This window comes from Amaranthus tricolor, chromosome 11 (assembly GCF_026212465.1).
Source record: "Amaranthus tricolor cultivar Red isolate AtriRed21 chromosome 11, ASM2621246v1, whole genome shotgun sequence".
NCBI classification, from domain to species: Eukaryota; Viridiplantae; Streptophyta; class Magnoliopsida; order Caryophyllales; family Amaranthaceae; genus Amaranthus; species Amaranthus tricolor.
In genome coordinates, this window is record NC_080057.1 from 25691985 (window position 1) to 25710635 (window position 18651).

At 32.3% G+C, this 18651-nt stretch overlaps 2 protein-coding genes across 3 annotated transcripts; one reads left to right on the forward strand and one right to left on the reverse strand.

The window, feature by feature from the left end:
• Positions 1–1068: 1068 nt before the first annotated feature.
• LOC130827222 (ABC transporter G family member 39-like) lies at positions 1069–13528 on the reverse strand. 2 transcript variants are annotated; one of them, XM_057692880.1, is made up of 19 exons: positions 13022–13528; positions 11945–12065; positions 10643–10731; positions 8569–8653; positions 8006–8296; positions 7834–7924; positions 6838–7738; positions 6364–6524; positions 6159–6262; positions 5877–6042; positions 5567–5790; positions 4616–4945; positions 4248–4538; positions 4061–4144; positions 3474–3607; positions 3151–3378; positions 2605–2776; positions 2259–2513; positions 1069–1542 (listed from the first exon to the last, which is right to left on the reverse strand). In XM_057692880.1, exons 1-19 carry the CDS (start codon positions 13387–13389, stop codon positions 1273–1275), a joined length of 4365 nt encoding a protein of 1454 aa, XP_057548863.1. In that variant the 5' UTR covers positions 13390–13528; the 3' UTR covers positions 1069–1272. The 2 variants fall into 2 exon arrangements, with proteins under 2 accessions (XP_057548863.1, XP_057548864.1); XM_057692881.1 differs by lacking the exons at positions 11945–12065; positions 13022–13528 and having other exon boundaries at positions 1074–1542; positions 8569–8627; positions 10643–10948.
• Positions 13529–17252: 3724 nt separating this feature from the next.
• Positions 17253–18416, forward strand: LOC130826703 (uncharacterized). The gene has a single exon (XM_057692271.1). The coding sequence runs from the start codon at positions 17253–17255 to the stop codon at positions 18414–18416; it is 1164 nt and encodes a 387-aa protein (XP_057548254.1).
• Positions 18417–18651: the final 235 nt, after the last annotated feature.

Consider the following 18651-nt stretch of genomic DNA (forward strand, 5'->3'; position numbering starts at 1 on the left):
AAATTCCTTGAGACTTGCAATATGTATCAAATCCCATTTCTATTAATATATAGAATATGATAATATTTATGAAAACAAGAATTTTGATATGGAAATTTCTTTTATATAGTGTCAAAAATAATACTATGTATTTAAATGATGATAATAATGCACAATTATACCTACTACTATGTCTTTTCCTATGCAATAAAATCGTTTTTTCTTATTTATTTTCAATAAAAAAAATTTGAAAGGTAACAAATTATAGTAATTGTAAAATTTGTAACAGAGAATATCAAATAAAAAGATCAAATCCAAAATATGGATCATTTTCATTTATGCTTCCCTTGGCAAATGTAGATCCAACAATCAAGGCTTTTACATCGATTACTGATATCCATGCTGAGTAGCATGTGTGGGATTGTGACACAACACTAGCTCCAAAATCTAGGGCTCTCATATGGAAAATAAATCAATTAACGAATTTTTTTTAAAAATTTTTCTTTGCTATATTTGACTTATTCAACCATTTTTAATTATTTGCTATATTATTATCTTTGGTAAAAAATAAATATGTAAACATCTATTTTGCCTCTAATTTTTTCCTAACTCATACCCATTATCTTTTACTCTATCTTTTTAAGGGTTTTAATATTTCTTAATTCTTGTGCAAATAAACCGAGAAGACATACTAGATTGTATAATGATATGTAAAAAGAGGGGTGAGCAAAATCGGATATTCGATTCGAAACATGCAGCCTGATCAAATATTTGATATTTAATCCAATCCGACTCGAATATTCAAAATATCCAAATTTTGTCAAAATGATTCTTTTTCATACTATCCAACTACGCAAAAGGTCGAATATTCAAATACCCGAAATTTCAAAAGTGATATCCAATATCCGATAATCGGATGTTGGATCAAATAATCAGATTTTCCGATCATTAGATAGCAGTTTAGCTCAGTTTCACTGAAAACACAGAGCAATCACAATATTTGACATCGATGGTGGAAGTTTTATAAGGCGAAAGATAGTGTCGTTTCGAACATTTTAAAGTGCAAAACAAAAGATAGAAAGTGGAATTCTACCAATTGATGTATACATGAACTGCATTACTGCAATATGCAAAACTTTTTGATAACCAAAACAAAAGAATATCACATATCAACTGTATTTGTTACCTTTAATTTGATTAATCACACAATTTACTTCCTATACATTCTACCTTTCTTACAACATGAACATTATGGATGACAAAAGAATATCGAAAAGCTTTCGAGTTTTATCTTCATCTCTTTTGGAAGTTAAGGAATTTGATTCCGTAGGCAAAGATAAAGAAGAAGAAGAAGATCCAACCAAGATGTCCAACGACAACGATAGGGAGGAAGTCGTGGTCATAACCCAAGTATTCTTTGAGGTAATCCTTCACGGATTGACTGTTAGCGCCTGGTATTTCCAAAAGCGTGTTCTTATCGCCTACTTGCGAAGTCACGAGGCCGTACAATGTCCAAGAAACTGGTGAAGCCCAAAAGTACCATCTCCACCATATTGGTATTTGCTGCAACAAATACCAGAATAGTTACATGTTTGTGCATCAATCACATACTATCTAGGTTCCTAACATATCGTTACAAAGGAAAATAACCCCCACGTGAGTACGTGACACAAGGGTAATGAATTGTTTGATAGAGTATAACATATCAAGGAGCTACAACCATTGGCTTCAGCTTTTAGTTGCGTTGGTTTCTTAATATGGTATTAGAGCCAATGTGGCGAAAGGTGTAGTTCAAATTTCATCCACCTATCATTTAATTAGAGTATTTAGCTCCAGTGTGAAGAGGGTTTGCGTTGCATCCACACTTTTAGTTAAGTTGGTTATTTGACATTGCTGTGTTATATCGTTAATTTACAAGTATATCAAATACGTGTCATGTGACACATGATAGTACACCATGGACCACGAAAATAAAATGACAATCTACAACAGCATCCCATTACCCTAATGCCATTAGCTTCTACCTAGGTAGGATTCATCGCAGGATCAGATGTACACAACCTTACCCTTGCTTGTGATACAAAGAGGTTGTTTCCAATTGACCCATAGCTGCAAACATCATCTACAATTTCACATAAATAAAAAGGACACATAATTGGCCGCAAGCCAAAAATATAAAAAGTTTAGATTGGTGAAAATTGATAAAACAACTACTCTGTATAAGAATTTAGAAAGCGAAAGGGGAAAGTAGAGCTTATACTGCGTTGTAGATAGCATACCGGTCGAGGAATCAAAAAACCGGCGAATAAATTCCACAAGCTGAGAAAGAAGCCCATCAAAATTCCGGCAACTTCATGGCCTGGTGTAAGTGAGACGAGCATCATTCCATACATCACAAAGTAGATGAAGCAAGCCGTTATGAAGTAGCAAAAATATACGAATTTCCCAATCTCCCACTCAAATCCGATCATGGAATAGAGGATAACAGCATAAACCAATGTCTGAATCACAGTATAGATCGATTCTATAGCCACCTGTAGAATAGAAAAGAAACAGATTTAAGTCGTTTAGAACAAGTAAAAAAAACATAATCAAAAATTTTGTGTAACTTTCAGGTTTGGTTACCTGAGCTAAGGCATAGGGTAACGCTGAGTACATCCCTGCTGCTTTTTCGCGGTAGAATACAGTTCTTTCGATGGCAACAACAGCTTGGACAGCTGAAGCATTGGTTGCTCCAAGGAAAAGTACAGCGGAATACATAGCTCCTAAAAAGTTCATTAGGTCTTGTTCTTTCGATCTGTTTGACAAAGTGATTTAAGTAAGATATCGATAGACCAGTGTAACAAAATTTGCCAATTAAGTTGCTTTTTGAATTCGTGATTCACTCAAAATGACCCAAAAATAGCCTAAAAATGACCATAATTCGCTTTATTGATTCGCAATTCGCAATCAAATTAGTGAATCATGTGACACTGGCGATAGACAAAGAGATATATCTTGTATGGCCAAACCTGAAACTATACAAAGATTAAATTCCATAGAACGAAAATAAAAGTCGAAACGAAAAATGGGTCGTAGACGAGCAACAAGTTTCACTTAAGAATCAAGCCTCGACAAAGTTAGTTCCTTTTCGTATTAGAATTGCTAGAGAGAGCGACGATCAAAACTTACATTTTATGTCCCTTGTTCCAGAATATAACACCAAAGATAATGCCGATGGCTATGGTCAAAATGAAACGGACAACATTGTATTGTGGATTCCGCCAGTAAGACCAATACTGCTTCCAAAAGCAAGCTCGAAATTGAACATGGAACGGCTGCGAGTATTTAGTTGGAAAGTGGAGATCACTACAGCCAAGTGTTGGAGTGCTGAGCTCTTTAATGAGATCTTGATTCCTCCTAATGTGTCATGAAAAATGTCTCGGTAAACAAGCGAAAACAATTCGAGCAATTTTGAATGAAGAATGAGAGTTTGTGAACAAAATTGCACATACTGGTAAAGAGAGGAATTAGCATAATATTCTGCGAAATCCATATTCAATTGAGATTCTGCTTGAGACGTACTAATATCGAGCATCCATGTAGCAGGATTATAACCGTCCTTGATTTTTGGCACTCCAGGAATGGCCTGCAAACTTTAACAGATTAAAAAACAGGACTCGAACAGAGAAAAAACTGTTTTCGGCAATCTCAGTAGAATCCAACATTGATAACATTTCTCATAACTAGCAAACGTCTAGATTCTAGATGGCATATCTTTCGGCTTTCTGTTTCCTTTTGCACTAACACTATGTTTGGATAACAAAGTCGAAGATAAACAATATTACAATACAATTCTGAGAGCCCCTTCTGATTCAAAGTAGAAGGCTTGAACTTAATATTGATAAACTTTGCATAGGGTTTTTTTTTCTTCGTCAAAATACGCAAAAGTTCTAAATACTTAACCCTCGAACTTGTATAAACTTATGCCAACATACATGGCCTACTTCGGAAAGTGGGCGGTCTTTACTGATACATGCAACTATTTAAATTTTATGTACGTATTTAAAACATAAAAATTGAAATATAAGAAATGACTTACTTCAAAGTATTCAATCAGTTCATTGGAATGGTCACCAAGGGGACCTGCATATATAACTTGACCTCCTCTCTTCATTAGCAGAAGCTGAAACATATATATTGCGAATTGCCATACTATTTATATGAAGAGAAAAGATTCACAGCTTAAAAAAAAATGATAATATGGAAAATATATCTTTTTGCTTTACCTCATCAAAAGCCTCAAAGATATCTATGCTTGGCTGATGAATGGTGCAGACAACTGTTCGACCAGTGTCGACTGTGTTTCTCACGGTGCGCATGACAATGGCAGCGGCTCTAGCGTCTAGCCCTGAAGTAGGCTCATCCATAAAGATAATGAAAGGATTAGCGACTAATTCTACTGCGATTGTCAATCTCTTCCTTTGTTCGGTTGAAAGACCGTGAATGCCAGGAAGGCCAACCAAAGCATCTTTTAGTGGTTTAAGCTCGATCAACTCCATTACTTCTTCGATAAACATCTATTATATAGTTGAATAAAGATTCATAAGAAACTAAACACATTCGAGGGATTCAGTAGGAACATAACAATTCAAACCTTTCGTGTGCTAGTGTCGATATCAGAAGAAAGACGAAGCCAGGCTGAGTACATGAGAGACTCATAGACAGTTACATGTGGTGAATGAATGTCAGTTTGTTCACAATAACCACTAATACGAGCAAAGGTCGATTGGTTTTTTGGGTACCCAGATATGTTTATGCTGCCTTCGATATAGCCACCGGTCTTTCGTCCAGCCAGGACATCCATTAGTGTGGTCTTTCCAGCACCACTAACACCCACTAGGGCTGTCAATATGCCAGGCCTAAAAGCACCACTGACATCTTGTAGCAGTTGAAGGCGATCCTCGTAACCTTGGGTTTTCATTTCCTGGTGAAGAGCCAAGTCATCAATATTAAAAATACAAATTTAACCGTATTATCTACTCCCTCTGCCCCTTAGGATTTGCTCTAACACATACAAAAAGCATTCATTTTGATTTTTATGTTGTAGGAATGCAAAAGGACAAATGGAGTATTTTTTAATAGCCATTCTTCATGTACCCAAAGATTTATAATTCTTTGGTTTACAATTTCAAAAGGCTATATTAAAAAGGGTCATTAAATCATTTGCACTTCTTATTTATTTGACGCGGCAAATAATGTTGCAACCAAGGGTCAATAAAAAAAAACCTCTATGGCTCTATGTTATTATGAGGGTAAGATTCTGCACACCAAACACCCCCCGCCCCAAAACCAATGTCACATGATTCACTAACTACCTCCCAAATCGCGAATCGAAATAAGCAAATTATGGTCGGTATTAGGCTATTTTTTTAACCATTTTGAGCGAACTGCGAAATTCAAAAGGCAAACCAACTAGCAAATTATGTTTCACTACCCCAAACCAAGCCTATGCGGGAGCCACTTGGCACGGGGGGTAACAGCAGGTTGTTTTTAACTACTTTTTATTGTGAAGTTATAAGATGTTTTTGAAGGACAGAAAGCTTACAGCGGGCATATCCACATAGTAACTAACATGGTTGAATGCAAGTGAAAGCGGTTGGAAAGGCAAAACCATTCCCTTCCTGGGAGCATTGACATCCGAATTACTACTCCTTGAATGCAAATTTAGCGCCGTACCTAAATCTTTAAGTCTCTTCTCAGACGTCTTCTTTTTCTTTTCATCATCATCATCTTCATCATCCATTACTACAGTTCTCAAATCACTATAAGCTGTAAAAATATTTTTTTAAGAGATATATCAGCTTCCATCGAGTTCGTAAATCCCAGCACTAAAACGAACTAAGTGGATGCCTTACGATTCAAACACGTCAAGGACAGGATATATAACAGGTTGAAGAGGAGAGAAAACCCCATAAGAGCTCCAATACTGATCCAAAACCATGACTCTTGTTTAAAGAAGCCTCTCGAAGCAAGGATGACTTTTCCAACGGTAGGTTCATCAATTCTGGGGTCTGTATTAGGCTGCATTAGTATATAGCATCATAAATATTCGTAATAACAAACATGACTACAATATAAACATGAATATCGAAAAAAATTTAGGGTCACATGAGAGGCGGAAAGAGTAATAGAATTACAGTGCTCCATCGTTGATCGAGAAACTCGTTAATAACTAGAGCATTTTGTCCGTACATCATTGGTGAAAGGTAATAACCCCAAATCATCCATGGACCAATATCATCTATACAAAATCAAAACGATAAGAGGTAATTAGAAAATGTTTAAGCACAAGATACAAATGGTTGAAATCTTCAAATTATGTCGGGAGGTAAATAAACGAACCTTTTGCAATGATAAAACCACCGAGGACAAAGAATATCAACAATGCGAAAATACCAACATTGTTAGCAACCACAATGGTTCTTCCCGCAGCTCCAAGGAACCGAAAGAGGGATAACGCCATATTGTGAATTGAGAAGTACGCAAGTAACTGACAGAAAAACCTAATTGAATGGAAAATTTTATTGAGATAAGAATAGGCGCAATAGTTAATATAAATGTTCGCAATTTCAGTAATGTGTATACTTTCAAGACGTCTATCATCTATGTTACTCCAACTCTTCATTTTGCTTCACGTACCCGTATTTGATCCTTGATGCTCGGACATTGGTATGGCACTTAGACACTTCATTTTAGGCGTAAAATTGAATATTTAGACGTATCTGACACTTGAACATGTACCATTATCCGACATCAGTACCCGAGTCCAAGTAACATAGTCAATCATAACATTAAAAAATCGAATGCCAGTCTCACCTACTTGCAGCTGGAGCAAAACCAACAGTGTAGTATGTTAGAATAGTCCATATTGCTGATTCCATGAACGATAGCGGAATCCTTAGAACCCAAACGGGTAGTGCATAAGCCCATGCAGGGTAGAACAAAAAGTCCCTCTGTTTGTAGAACATCGGAAGGCGAACAACAGTCATGGAGAGTTCAGCAAAACCATTAAACATAATATTTATGAGACTGAAAAATAAGGCCCCCAAGTATTTTCCACCGTCAGTTACTGATTTATGATGCATCGTTGTTCTTAGAAATACGGTCATTGTAATTAACGACATAATGGTTATTTGTGTCGTCTTAAAAATGTATACAAAAGAGCTCCGCTTCATTAACAACCATTCCCTCCAAAAACATGCCTTAAAGAGCTCCCACTTGGAAATACCATATTTTTGCTTCACCAAAGCCGCTGGGTGAGCTTTGAATTTATCAAAAGGAATAACAAGATCGGATGCTAGCTTTTGTCCCGTTTGGAAAGATCGGAACCCCCAAGTGAAATCAGAAACCGAAACATAGCTATAAGGCTGGTCCTTCCTATACCAGTACTGTTCTTGATCTTTCTTAGAAGTAACCTCTTGGAGAAAATCGGCTATTCCTTTCCTCTCGGGGCATTTAAACCCCATAAATTCAAAAAATTCAACGACCTCTTCACGTGGACCTTGATAAACAATTTTGCCTTCCGAGAGAAGGATAACATCGTCAAAGAGTTCATACGTCTCAGGAGCTGGCTGTAAGAGTGAGACAATCATTGTTACGTCCATTATGTGAACCATCTGCCTCATATACTTGCATATCTGGAAGGTGGTTGAACTATCCAACCCTGTCGAGATTTCGTCCATTAATAGAACTTTTGCCGGACCAACCAACATTTCACCTGAATTACGACAAAAATAACAAAATATCACTAAAAACAAAAGAATAGCAAGTTTTTTTCGAATTCATTAAAATGAGCTAATGCAAGGGAAATACCGGTAGTTACACGTTTCTTTTGGCCACCGGAGATACCCCTAGCCATTTCATTGCCAACTATGATATCAGCGCATATATCCAAGCCAAGTATCTATGGAAATTTAACTATGTTAGTTCTTCCTTCATTGGTTATAATTCGGCAAAATAATAACCCATTTTGTACATCACAAACCTTGAGAACATAATCCGTGACCAGACTAGCTTCTTGGCCTGGCATTGCTGTGGCCTTCATGAAGGCGTCAATCTCGGGATCTGGCTTGATTCCTGCTTGTTTCTCTCTTCTAGAAAGCTCTGCCAACAACTCATAACGAGTCCCAACGCCTAAACATCGTCCTGAAAAATCTAGCGTCTCTCTTACAGTCATTTCTCCGTTATGAAGATCATTTTGACTAATATACGCACATGTTCTTTGGGGAACAAATTCGGTCAACTCATGGCCACAATATGTTATCTTCCCACTGACCTGTTTATTTACAATCACCAAGGACACATTAACCTTCTCTTCTGCTTATATTCAGTTTTCTCCTAAGAGATGGTAATTTGTGGTCTCCAAACGCAACGGGAAAATTACAATACGCTGAAAAGCCACTGAATTATAAACTAGTTCAAATGAAATATACGAAGTAAATGTGACCTCGAAGCTTAAATATTTACGTTTTCTTGCAACTTATTAATAAATATTAATCAAAATAGACGTAGTTTTTCTGATAAATAATACTTCTATATAAAGATTACCTTCAAGTCTTTATCCAACTTTCCTGCAAGTGCCAGTAACAATGTTGTTTTTCCTGCACCTGGAGGCCCCAAAAGTAATGTCATCCTGACATTGAACATATCACTTAACAGCAGAGCGGTAATTGTTCAATAACAATATATTTATTACACATTCCTTCAAACACACGCACACACAATATGCATTGTTGATCAGCTTGCTATCAACATACATGAAATTCAATGTTTTTGTTCTATAACGGCCACTTCAAATCATTTAACCAATATGAACTCAAGTTTTCTTTGACAAAACAATTTATACATGAAACAAAATCGTTTGTTGTACCATTAAATATGTTTGAAAATTATATACACTTGCGTCATATTTGAAAACATGATATTGTGCCTTACGCCTCATTTTCTAGTTGCAAAGCTAATCGACATTCTAGTACGAATATTCATTAAAAAACTCACTAACTTGTGAGAAATATTACAAGTATAAAATAGACCATTGGAATACTACATGCTCACTTTGTCCCCTAGAGTAAAGCTTTTACATTCAAAACTCTCTCACATAGAAAGGTTACATAGAAAAACTTAGGACTATGCCAATAAATTGACTCGACAAGATGATTAATTGAGTGTAGCATGTATTAATAGATTGTAGTTTGATGTTCAATGTTATGACTTTCCATACATACCAATTTATGATTGGAAGAGCTTTTATGATTAACCAAAGCATTGTTGTGATTGAGTATTAATGTCCCTACCTTAACAATACTAGCTCTAAGCATCAAACACATTCCTAATCAACATCAATATAGCTTTGATGTTTAATACTCCTGGAGTATATTGACCAATGTCACGTGATTCGCTAATCTCCCCGCAAATTGCAAATCAAAAAAGCGAATTATAGTCGGTTATGGGCTATTCTTAGGCAAATTTGAGCGAATTACAAAATACAAAGAGTGATTAGCTAGCAAAGTATATTACACCAATTGCGACTAATGATTAATGAGATAATGTCATGATCCCTATGTTCATCATACGTGATTACAAGAAAAAGAGAACACATAAAAGGGCAGCCCAATACAGGATGCATCATTATTCGTTCCTTTGAATTTACTACATAATCCAGATCAAAATTAGAGTTTTTTTCATATTGTCCAGCAAATCCTTTAATTAAATTATAAAAAAATGTTATGAATGGTGTGACTTGAGTGCACATTTGATGGGTGCATTCATGAGGTGACTCTTGGGATGGAATCCCATAAGTATGTCATGATAGGGTGTATTAAGATTTGTCTTAATATTTGTGGTTCATGATGATGATTAAAGAATGAATTAATGAGTTAATCATGAGAGTTATGGGACTTAATGAAGAAGTGTAAAGGTTTAATTCAAGATGCTCTACAATGCAAAGTCGAGCAAAACTGTCAGAAGCTCACTGAAGTGCCGCTTGACCAGCTCGCTCGATCGAGCGAGCTTCAGAATGGGTCGAGCGAGCAGACAGAATGTAACCAGAAACTTCCTGTAGCCCGCTCGACCAGGTCCTTTGGTCGAGCGATGTCTCTGATGCTCCTAGGATGTTGCTTTTGACTCTTCAAGTTCTTGGGGATGTTTCATTATCATTTATTCATAGTTTTAATGTACTTAATGTTACTTAGTGAGATCTCTCCTATAAATAGAGAGCTATCACTCACACATTGTAATTATCCACAAAATCACTAGCCTATATCTCTTCTCTATTGTAATTCTCCATATTTGAGAGTTCTTCTTTGAACTCCTTTGATAATATAAGAGATACTACACACCGGAGGATGTAGCCTAAGTTGGGTGAAACTCGTTAAAGTTTTTGTGTCGTTTTATTGCATTTCTTTCTCCTACAAACATCGATCATTCATAGGTTAATTTGTTTGTCACAAAACCTCATACATTTGATCTTGGCAATATTGGAGTTTGAAACACGTTGTTCGAACTCTAATATAGCATCGTTTTCAAAAAAAAGTCCAAAAAATGCTAAATATTAAGCACATTAAGCAGGATAATAGAAATCAAACCCAGAAAAAAGATACAATTTTAAGTAAGATTTCAATACCTGGAAGGCTTCACAATTCCACTGACATCTTGGAGTATCTTGAGGGTTTTCTTCTTTGATGGGGTTAATCTCACTAATCCTAAAATTGCCTGCCATTGTTGAAGCAAAATCACTTTCAAAAATAGAGAATTTCAAGAATTTCCAGGCTACTCACTGAACAAAAGCTCAGAAATTCGATCCCTAGTTTGAGATTATTAGTGCAATGATCAAATTTCATCAAATGTAGTGAGGGAATTGGTATTCAAATGGGTACATAAGTTTTAAATTTTTTTTTTCTCATTTGGGTACAAGAGGTTGGATTTTTGATTTTTTGAAGAGAAACGAAGCCAAATAAAAAAAATATTTTATATGGTAAGCTTCTGGCAAGAGGCGAGCGTTAACAATTCAGAGTTTTTTCCATAAAATAGTATTTAACAATTGAAAAATTAACTACAGTAATATTATGAAAGTAAAAATATTTAATTTCCGTTAAATTTTCGTAAAAGTCATAAATGCCCTAATAAATCTCAAATTTTTTTCACAAAATATTACTCAACTCTTGAAATTAACTACAATAACATCTTCGTCAAGTTTAATTTCCGCTAAGTTGGGCTTTACATTTGGAATTTATTAGAGGCATTTATGACTTTTACCGAAACTTATAGAAAATTGAACGTTTTACCTCTATAATGTTACTGTATTTAATTTTCTAAGAGTTGAGTACTATTTAGTGGAAAAAATTTTAAGAATTATTACTCCTCGCCTTTTGCAATAATTGATACTTACCGTATAGAATATCCCTTAAAAAAATTAGAGTAATTAATATAATATTTATCTTTAATCGGATGAAAATGAAAATAAACTTAGCATCGTAAAATTGTCATAATATAAAATTCTAATAAGGGTATTGATTTAACTTTTATCCACCCTTCCCTGATCATTCCTATAAGCGGGATTTAGTAGGCTGATTACCATGAATTCCATTTCCACCACATTTTATAAAATCCATTTGAAAAGATAAGACACCAAAGTCCAAAGAAATAGTTTAAATATTTCACTTTAAATAATTTGATAAAATTACATTTTTATTAGCAAAAATTGTATCTCTCTTTCCTTACGAGATTAATAATCTCATCACTTTCTTGAATTCTTATCTATATATTTTTTTAAAAAAATTTTATTTTTAATCTTATTCACACAATTTAATTACGTATGAAAATTTTTATAATATGCATGCAATGTGAGATTGTTACAATTTCTTGTAAACAGATAGAGTAATAATCAAATGTTACAAAATAATAATAATAATAAAAAGAAAGATACCTCAATTGAGTTGATGGTAGAATTAAGCAAGGTTGGCAAAGCTCTAATACCCACATGCACATCTCCTTCCACAGATAGATGCTCGTATCTTACTTCAATTGTTGGTGTATCAAGTCCCACTCTATATTATTCATCCAATTTATTTTTTATATATATAATAATCAAATCAAATCTCAGTTAACATAATATAATTAGCCTATAATGCAAACCACAAATTTTCATTTAAGACAATTTTATCGTAAAACGGTACTAAATTAAGCTTAATATATATCCCAACTAATTAGTTAATACATTTATTTTCTTTCATACTTAAAATACTCCCTTTTAATTATTTGATTTAAAAAATCTCATTTTCAATGTTAAAAATGACACTTCAAATAGTAAAATACTCAATTTATTGATACAACTTCAAAATAGGATTTTATATTCTCATTATATATATATATATATATATATATATATATATATATATGAGAATTGAGATATTTAATTTATGTATAAGATGCGCTTTTAGATAGATTGTTCTCATACAACGATTAACATATATAATTTCTATTTTGATCAACGTTTTAATTTGTTAAAATATAGTTAAAATGTTATTTTAGTAATAAAAAAGAGGTTAAAAATAAGAAATGTTAGGATAGAAACACCCAAAAAATATTTCATCCATTCTTTTAAATTTGCCCACAATATATACTTAAAAGCTCTTTCAAAAAAGACTTTAATCAGTAGGTTAGCCTGAAAATCTCGATCATAGTATAATTCTTGAAATATTATTTTTTAGTAGAAACATATTGAAGTATGTACTTATAAATTTAACAAGATTGACAAATTAAATTATGGCAAAATAATATTAAGGTAATGACAAACAGTCAAGGATTATAGAATCTCATTCTCACATGAAAATGAATATTTTGATCATTAACAATCTAATTAATCACAGTTTACTAAAAAAATCATATTTTAATCAAATGTTGCAAATTTTATCATATGAAAAATTAAGTAATTAATAATAATAATAATAATAATAATAATAATAATAATAATAACAATAATAATAATAATAATAAAACTTACTTATCAATCCTGTCCCTTAATCTTCTAAGAAAGTTTTCATTATCATCATCAACAATTTTCAAAATAGTTTCAACTAAAATTTTTTTATCTTGTCTTCCCATTTTATGAATATCAATTTCATTTTCCACCATTTTTCCATCTTCATTTAGTCTTCTTAACACTCCTTTTCTTAATCTTTCAAATGTCGGCAATCGTTCGATTGCCGCCCATTTTAACTCTTCTTCCTCCTTCGCCTCCTCTTCCCATCTCCGGCTGCTAAACACGTCAGCATGACCGGTTGTTATAACGTCCCGGAAACTTGGAGCGAGCGGGCCAGGCCAACTTCTTCTGCTGCTGCCCGTGCTTCCCAAGTCATCCGGGCCCATCATAAAGGAAAATAAAAAATAGGAAATAGTGAAAGTATTGATTTGAATAAAAGTGGTATAAAAAGTAGTGTTTGAAAGTTATATATACATGGATTGTATATACGAAACGGCTACGTACAAAGTATATGTGGTTACAGAAACCTTTCTTAAGATGATGGAAAAGGGAGAAATAACATTGGAGAAGTATTTATAGTGTACTAGCTACTTACTCTTACTCTTAGTCTTTTGTACTTCTTCAATATTATATACTATTATTATATTATGTGGTTTGATAATTTTAGTGTTTAAAATGGTCTCATTATAAAATTTGTTTTATGTATTGATTAATTAATATAATTATTAGCATATATATTTTTTATTTTGAGGTTATCTTATCAAATTTCTTATAAAAGTGGCTCTTGAGACTTACTAGTTACTACTATATCTCAGTCAAATAGTCTCATTGCTTTTGATTTTGGCACAAGATTAAGAAATTGAGTTTAACATGTTAAAATAGTGGAGAACTGAAAAATAAGATAGAAAATAAAAATATTAAAATCGTGGAGAATTTAGAAGTATTTAATATTATCATTATCACTTAAATTTATTTTTTTTGATGTAAAAAAATTCAATTTACTTTAAAGTTTCAGTTTTTTTGAATATATTTTCTCCGTCTCATATAAAATGACTTTTTGAAAATGATAAATATGAAAATAATATCATTTATGTTATTTTTTTGCATAGTGTATTTTGTTATCATATTAGATTTTTTTATATCATACAATTAGAAATATATAACAACTATTTTCAAATTTCTACAAAAGAAAAATATATATTAAATAAAATAGATAGAGTATGTTGTAATCATATATTCTATTAATTTGACTGTATAATAGTAAAATGGAAGTTTGATTGTGAGCATGTCATATGTCTTTTTTCATTGGTTAGTATTAATGAAATTTGACTGTGTTGCATTTTTTACACTTACCATATTTACAAATTTATATTTTCTGAAAAACTCATACATTAATGGATGCAATAAATCACAATTATTTCAATTACACAATTGTATATAATGCACTGTTTAAAAAATTATATATTGTCTGATAAAATTCTAGAATTACATCGCGTAAATTATACTACGAAATAAAGTACATTTATTCCAGTGTAATTGAAATTACACAATTTAGAAAATTATACTGCAAATCACACTGTGTATAAAATTATACATCAATTTAGGAAATTACTTGAAGTACATAATAGCCTCTTTTTCCATTAATTGTTATTTAAAACTAAAATAACATAAAATTCAATTAATTAATCATTAAAATCAGTCATTTATATTGTTAGACTATCATAATTACAATTTTAAATTTTAAAAAAAATATAAATTATGGTTTGCAATCTAAAATTTCATTAAAATATTAACGTATTTAAAATTCTTGCATTATACAGATTTCTATACAAATTAACATAAAAGAAGATAAATAAATTCATGTTTCTAGGAAGGGCTGAAAATGAACTGGCTATTTTTCAAGGGATGGAATCTACAGCAATGCGTAAGCTAATGCATTGATTGATTAATTAATTAGTAATTAATTAATTAGTTAAGTTTGAAGAAAGAGATGAGATGGTGTAGTTTCCCAAAAGAAAGAGAACATTATCTAATTATGGAAATAAGATGATCATGTGCTTATGATTGTCATTTTGCCAACTTGTATTAACATAACATTAATATTAATTAATTATTGTCTAAATCCGTTTTATGTTGAAATTCTAATAGGAAATTAATATCATACAATTGAGTAAATTATATAAAAAGACTAAACAAGAAATTGTTGATTAACATTAATAATATTGATTAACTATATTATTATTATTATTGTTATTATTATTATTAGTATTATTATTATTGTTGTTTTCATTTAAGATTAAGATAAACTTTTGCAGTTAATTTAAAATTTATCTTTATATTATCTCTCTTATAAATAATTTTTTACAAATAACTAAATCACTAATACATTGACATTTGGACGTATAAATTATTACTTCCTCCTCTGCCTCTTTTAATATTCTCACTTAATATTTGCACAATTAAATTATGTCAATAAGATTAAAAGTGCGAAAATACATATAAATAAGAACTAATGAAAATAATAAAGATATTTTCAAAATAAAAATAATACTCCCAAAAAATTAAAAAAATCGACTAAAATAAAGATATATTGGCTAGTTAGTACTTCATTCGTTCTGATATACTTGCTAAATTTTGCATATGGGCACTATTTACAGTTTAGATTTATTTTATATATTGCGACTAATGTTTAAGTAAAAATATAGTCAAGTGAGATTTTATTTGAATAGTCTAATTATATACTTTTATAATTTTAACTTTATATAATTTTTTAATATATATGATTTAATATATAAATAAATAAAATAAGATATTAGATTGTATAAAAAGTGAAAATGTATAAGAAAAATGTATAAAGAAAACGGATCAAAATATAGCGCAGAGAATGAAGTTTGGAAAATAGAGTTTTAGGGTATCCCAGAAACGAAGGAGCACTTTCGGGATTTGAAGCGACCGACCAACTGCAATATTATCTTTCAAAATCTGGATTTTGATTTTGTTCTTTTCTTACATTTTCATTTTTCAACCTTTTTTACAATTTTTTTTTCCGTATGTTTTTAGATCCGTGTGCGGTGGGATTTCTCTAATCTCTAATTGTTCAACAACATAATAGGATCTTTTAAGTTTGTATTATATATGATTTAAATATATAAAAATTTAATATAAGAATTAAATATGTAAAAACTTAATTAATATTTTATATGACTAGTTTAAATGTATAAAAACTTTTTAAGTCATATAAAGTGTAAAATCAAAAGTGCGTGTTAGTCAATGAATAGAGCATTTGTATGTGATGCAGAAGGTTTAGGGTTCAATCCCTACTAGGCGCAGGTATCAGTTGAAGGATTTCCTGACTGCGCGCATCTTTTTGAGGGAACGAGTATGATTTATCCGCATCTTTCAGAAAAAAGAAAAACCCTCCACACTAACTTTGCATTGTACATTTTATTAGTTACATGAAACAAATATGTATATCATAATTATAGGCAGAGTAACAAAGGTGGCCGAAGTCAACCACAACCCTATCTAGACTTTTGAATTTTTACTTACACGATATCAAATATAAGGAAGACTTATAAATTTCTAGCCTCTCGAATAAATATAGTCTAATCTTTTTACCAATTTGCATTTTAAGTGTTGGCTTCACCATTGACTATTTGCCCCAAGTTATTGTATGAATAATAGATGGAATATATGATAATAATAATAAGCTATATTGTTGCTTGCAAATTAGGAATAAATAATTGCTTAATGAGTAAGTGGTAACTAATCTCGTTGATTTATGCACAAATTACTTTCATTATATCTTATCTTATACTCCCTCCGTTCCTAAATGTTTTTCCACTTTGGGTATTTCACCGGAATTAAGAAAATTAGAATCTTTGGTGGTAGTGGGTATTATTTTAATATGTAATAGTGGGAAGTAATGATTGTATTGGAATAATGAGAGAGAAATTAATTGTAGATATAATTAAATAATCAAAAAAAATCTAATTTTATTGTAGAGAGAGAAAGTACATGGAGGGAAACTAACCACTTTTCAAATTGGGAAAGTTTACAATTTTGTTTCTAAAAAAAAAGGAGGGAATTAGAATTACATGTTCAGCAGTAATAGAAGTATTAGAAATACATGACCTTGCATTGGCCAAATTAGAAATACATGGATTAGTAAAATGAATAATTACAAGTACAATATCCAAAAAAATGACCTTACAAATTCCTAATCAGCTTATTTAAGCTGCTGATTTAAGGCATGAAGCATAAAAATCAAAACAGCAGCCTCAATTGTCCAGCAACTGTCCAGCAACTAACCCAAACAGCAGCCTCACATTACCAAAAACAACTGTCCAGCAACCTCATTTGCATCATTAGCCTTGTAATGGCTTCAGATAATGACGATGAGCTACAGGGGGCTTGGTATTTTGGATCAAATGCATACGATTCACAGTCAAGCTCCAGTTCTGACGAGGAACCACAAGAAATGGATGCACAACAAATAGAACAGCAAGGTCAACGTAAAACAAGGCTTACGAACGAGTTGAGGCATCTTATTTTACATGAAATGTTGTCACTTAAAGTAAGTGACTCACTCCCACATGGTACATTCGTACGAATAGCAAACAAATACGGTTACACACCAAGAGCAATTCGAAACTTATGGAAACGTGCAATTGAAAACAAAGAAGAAAACAAGCCTTATGTTGTCGATTCAAAGTACAAGAATTGTGGAAGAAAAAGAGTTCAAGTGCCACCAAACGTACTTGAATCAAAACCAATGGGTGAACGTACATGCATAAGAGATGTTGCAACATGCTTAGACTTGGCACCAACAACGGTTTGGCGATTGATACGAAGGGGGGAGATTAAGGCACATTCAAATCCATTACACCCTTATTTAACGGATGCAAACAAGGCAAGAAGGGTTGAGTGGATTTTAAGTCTCATTCAAGAAGATACAATTCATCATCATCCAATGTATAAAGGTATGTATGACTTTATACATATTGATGAAAAATGGTTTTACTTAACCAAGAAGACACAAAGAGTTTATCTAGCACACAAAGAAAAAATTCCATATAGGGTGGGAAAGTCATCAAAATTCATTCCAAAAGCCATGTTTTTAGGGGCGGTTGCAAGGCCTAGATGGAATCAATATGGCCAAAGAACATTTGATGGGAAAATCGGAATTTTCCCTTTCGTAAGTAGGGTTGCAGCACAAAGAAATTCAATTAACCGTCCAAGGGGGTCTATAGAAATTAAACCAACTGATTCGGTTACTCAGGAAGTTTATAGGAGCATGCTCATAGAACAATTAATTCCAGCAATTCTTAGAAAATGGCCAAGTGATGGTCCATCCATAATTTTCATCCAACAAGATAATGCAAGGGTTCACATAACAAATGATGATCCGATTTGACAACAAAACAACAGGCAAGGGGGCTTTACATTCATTCTAACTCAACAACCACCAAATAGTCCCGATTGTAATATTCTAGATTTGGGTTTTTTTAGGAGCATACAATCACTTATGCATAAGAAAATGCCAAAGAACATGAATGAGTTAATAAAAGCAGTGGAAGATGCATTCGAAGAGTTACATCCAAAGACTTTAACCAATGTTTGGATTTCATTACAACACAACTTAAATGAAA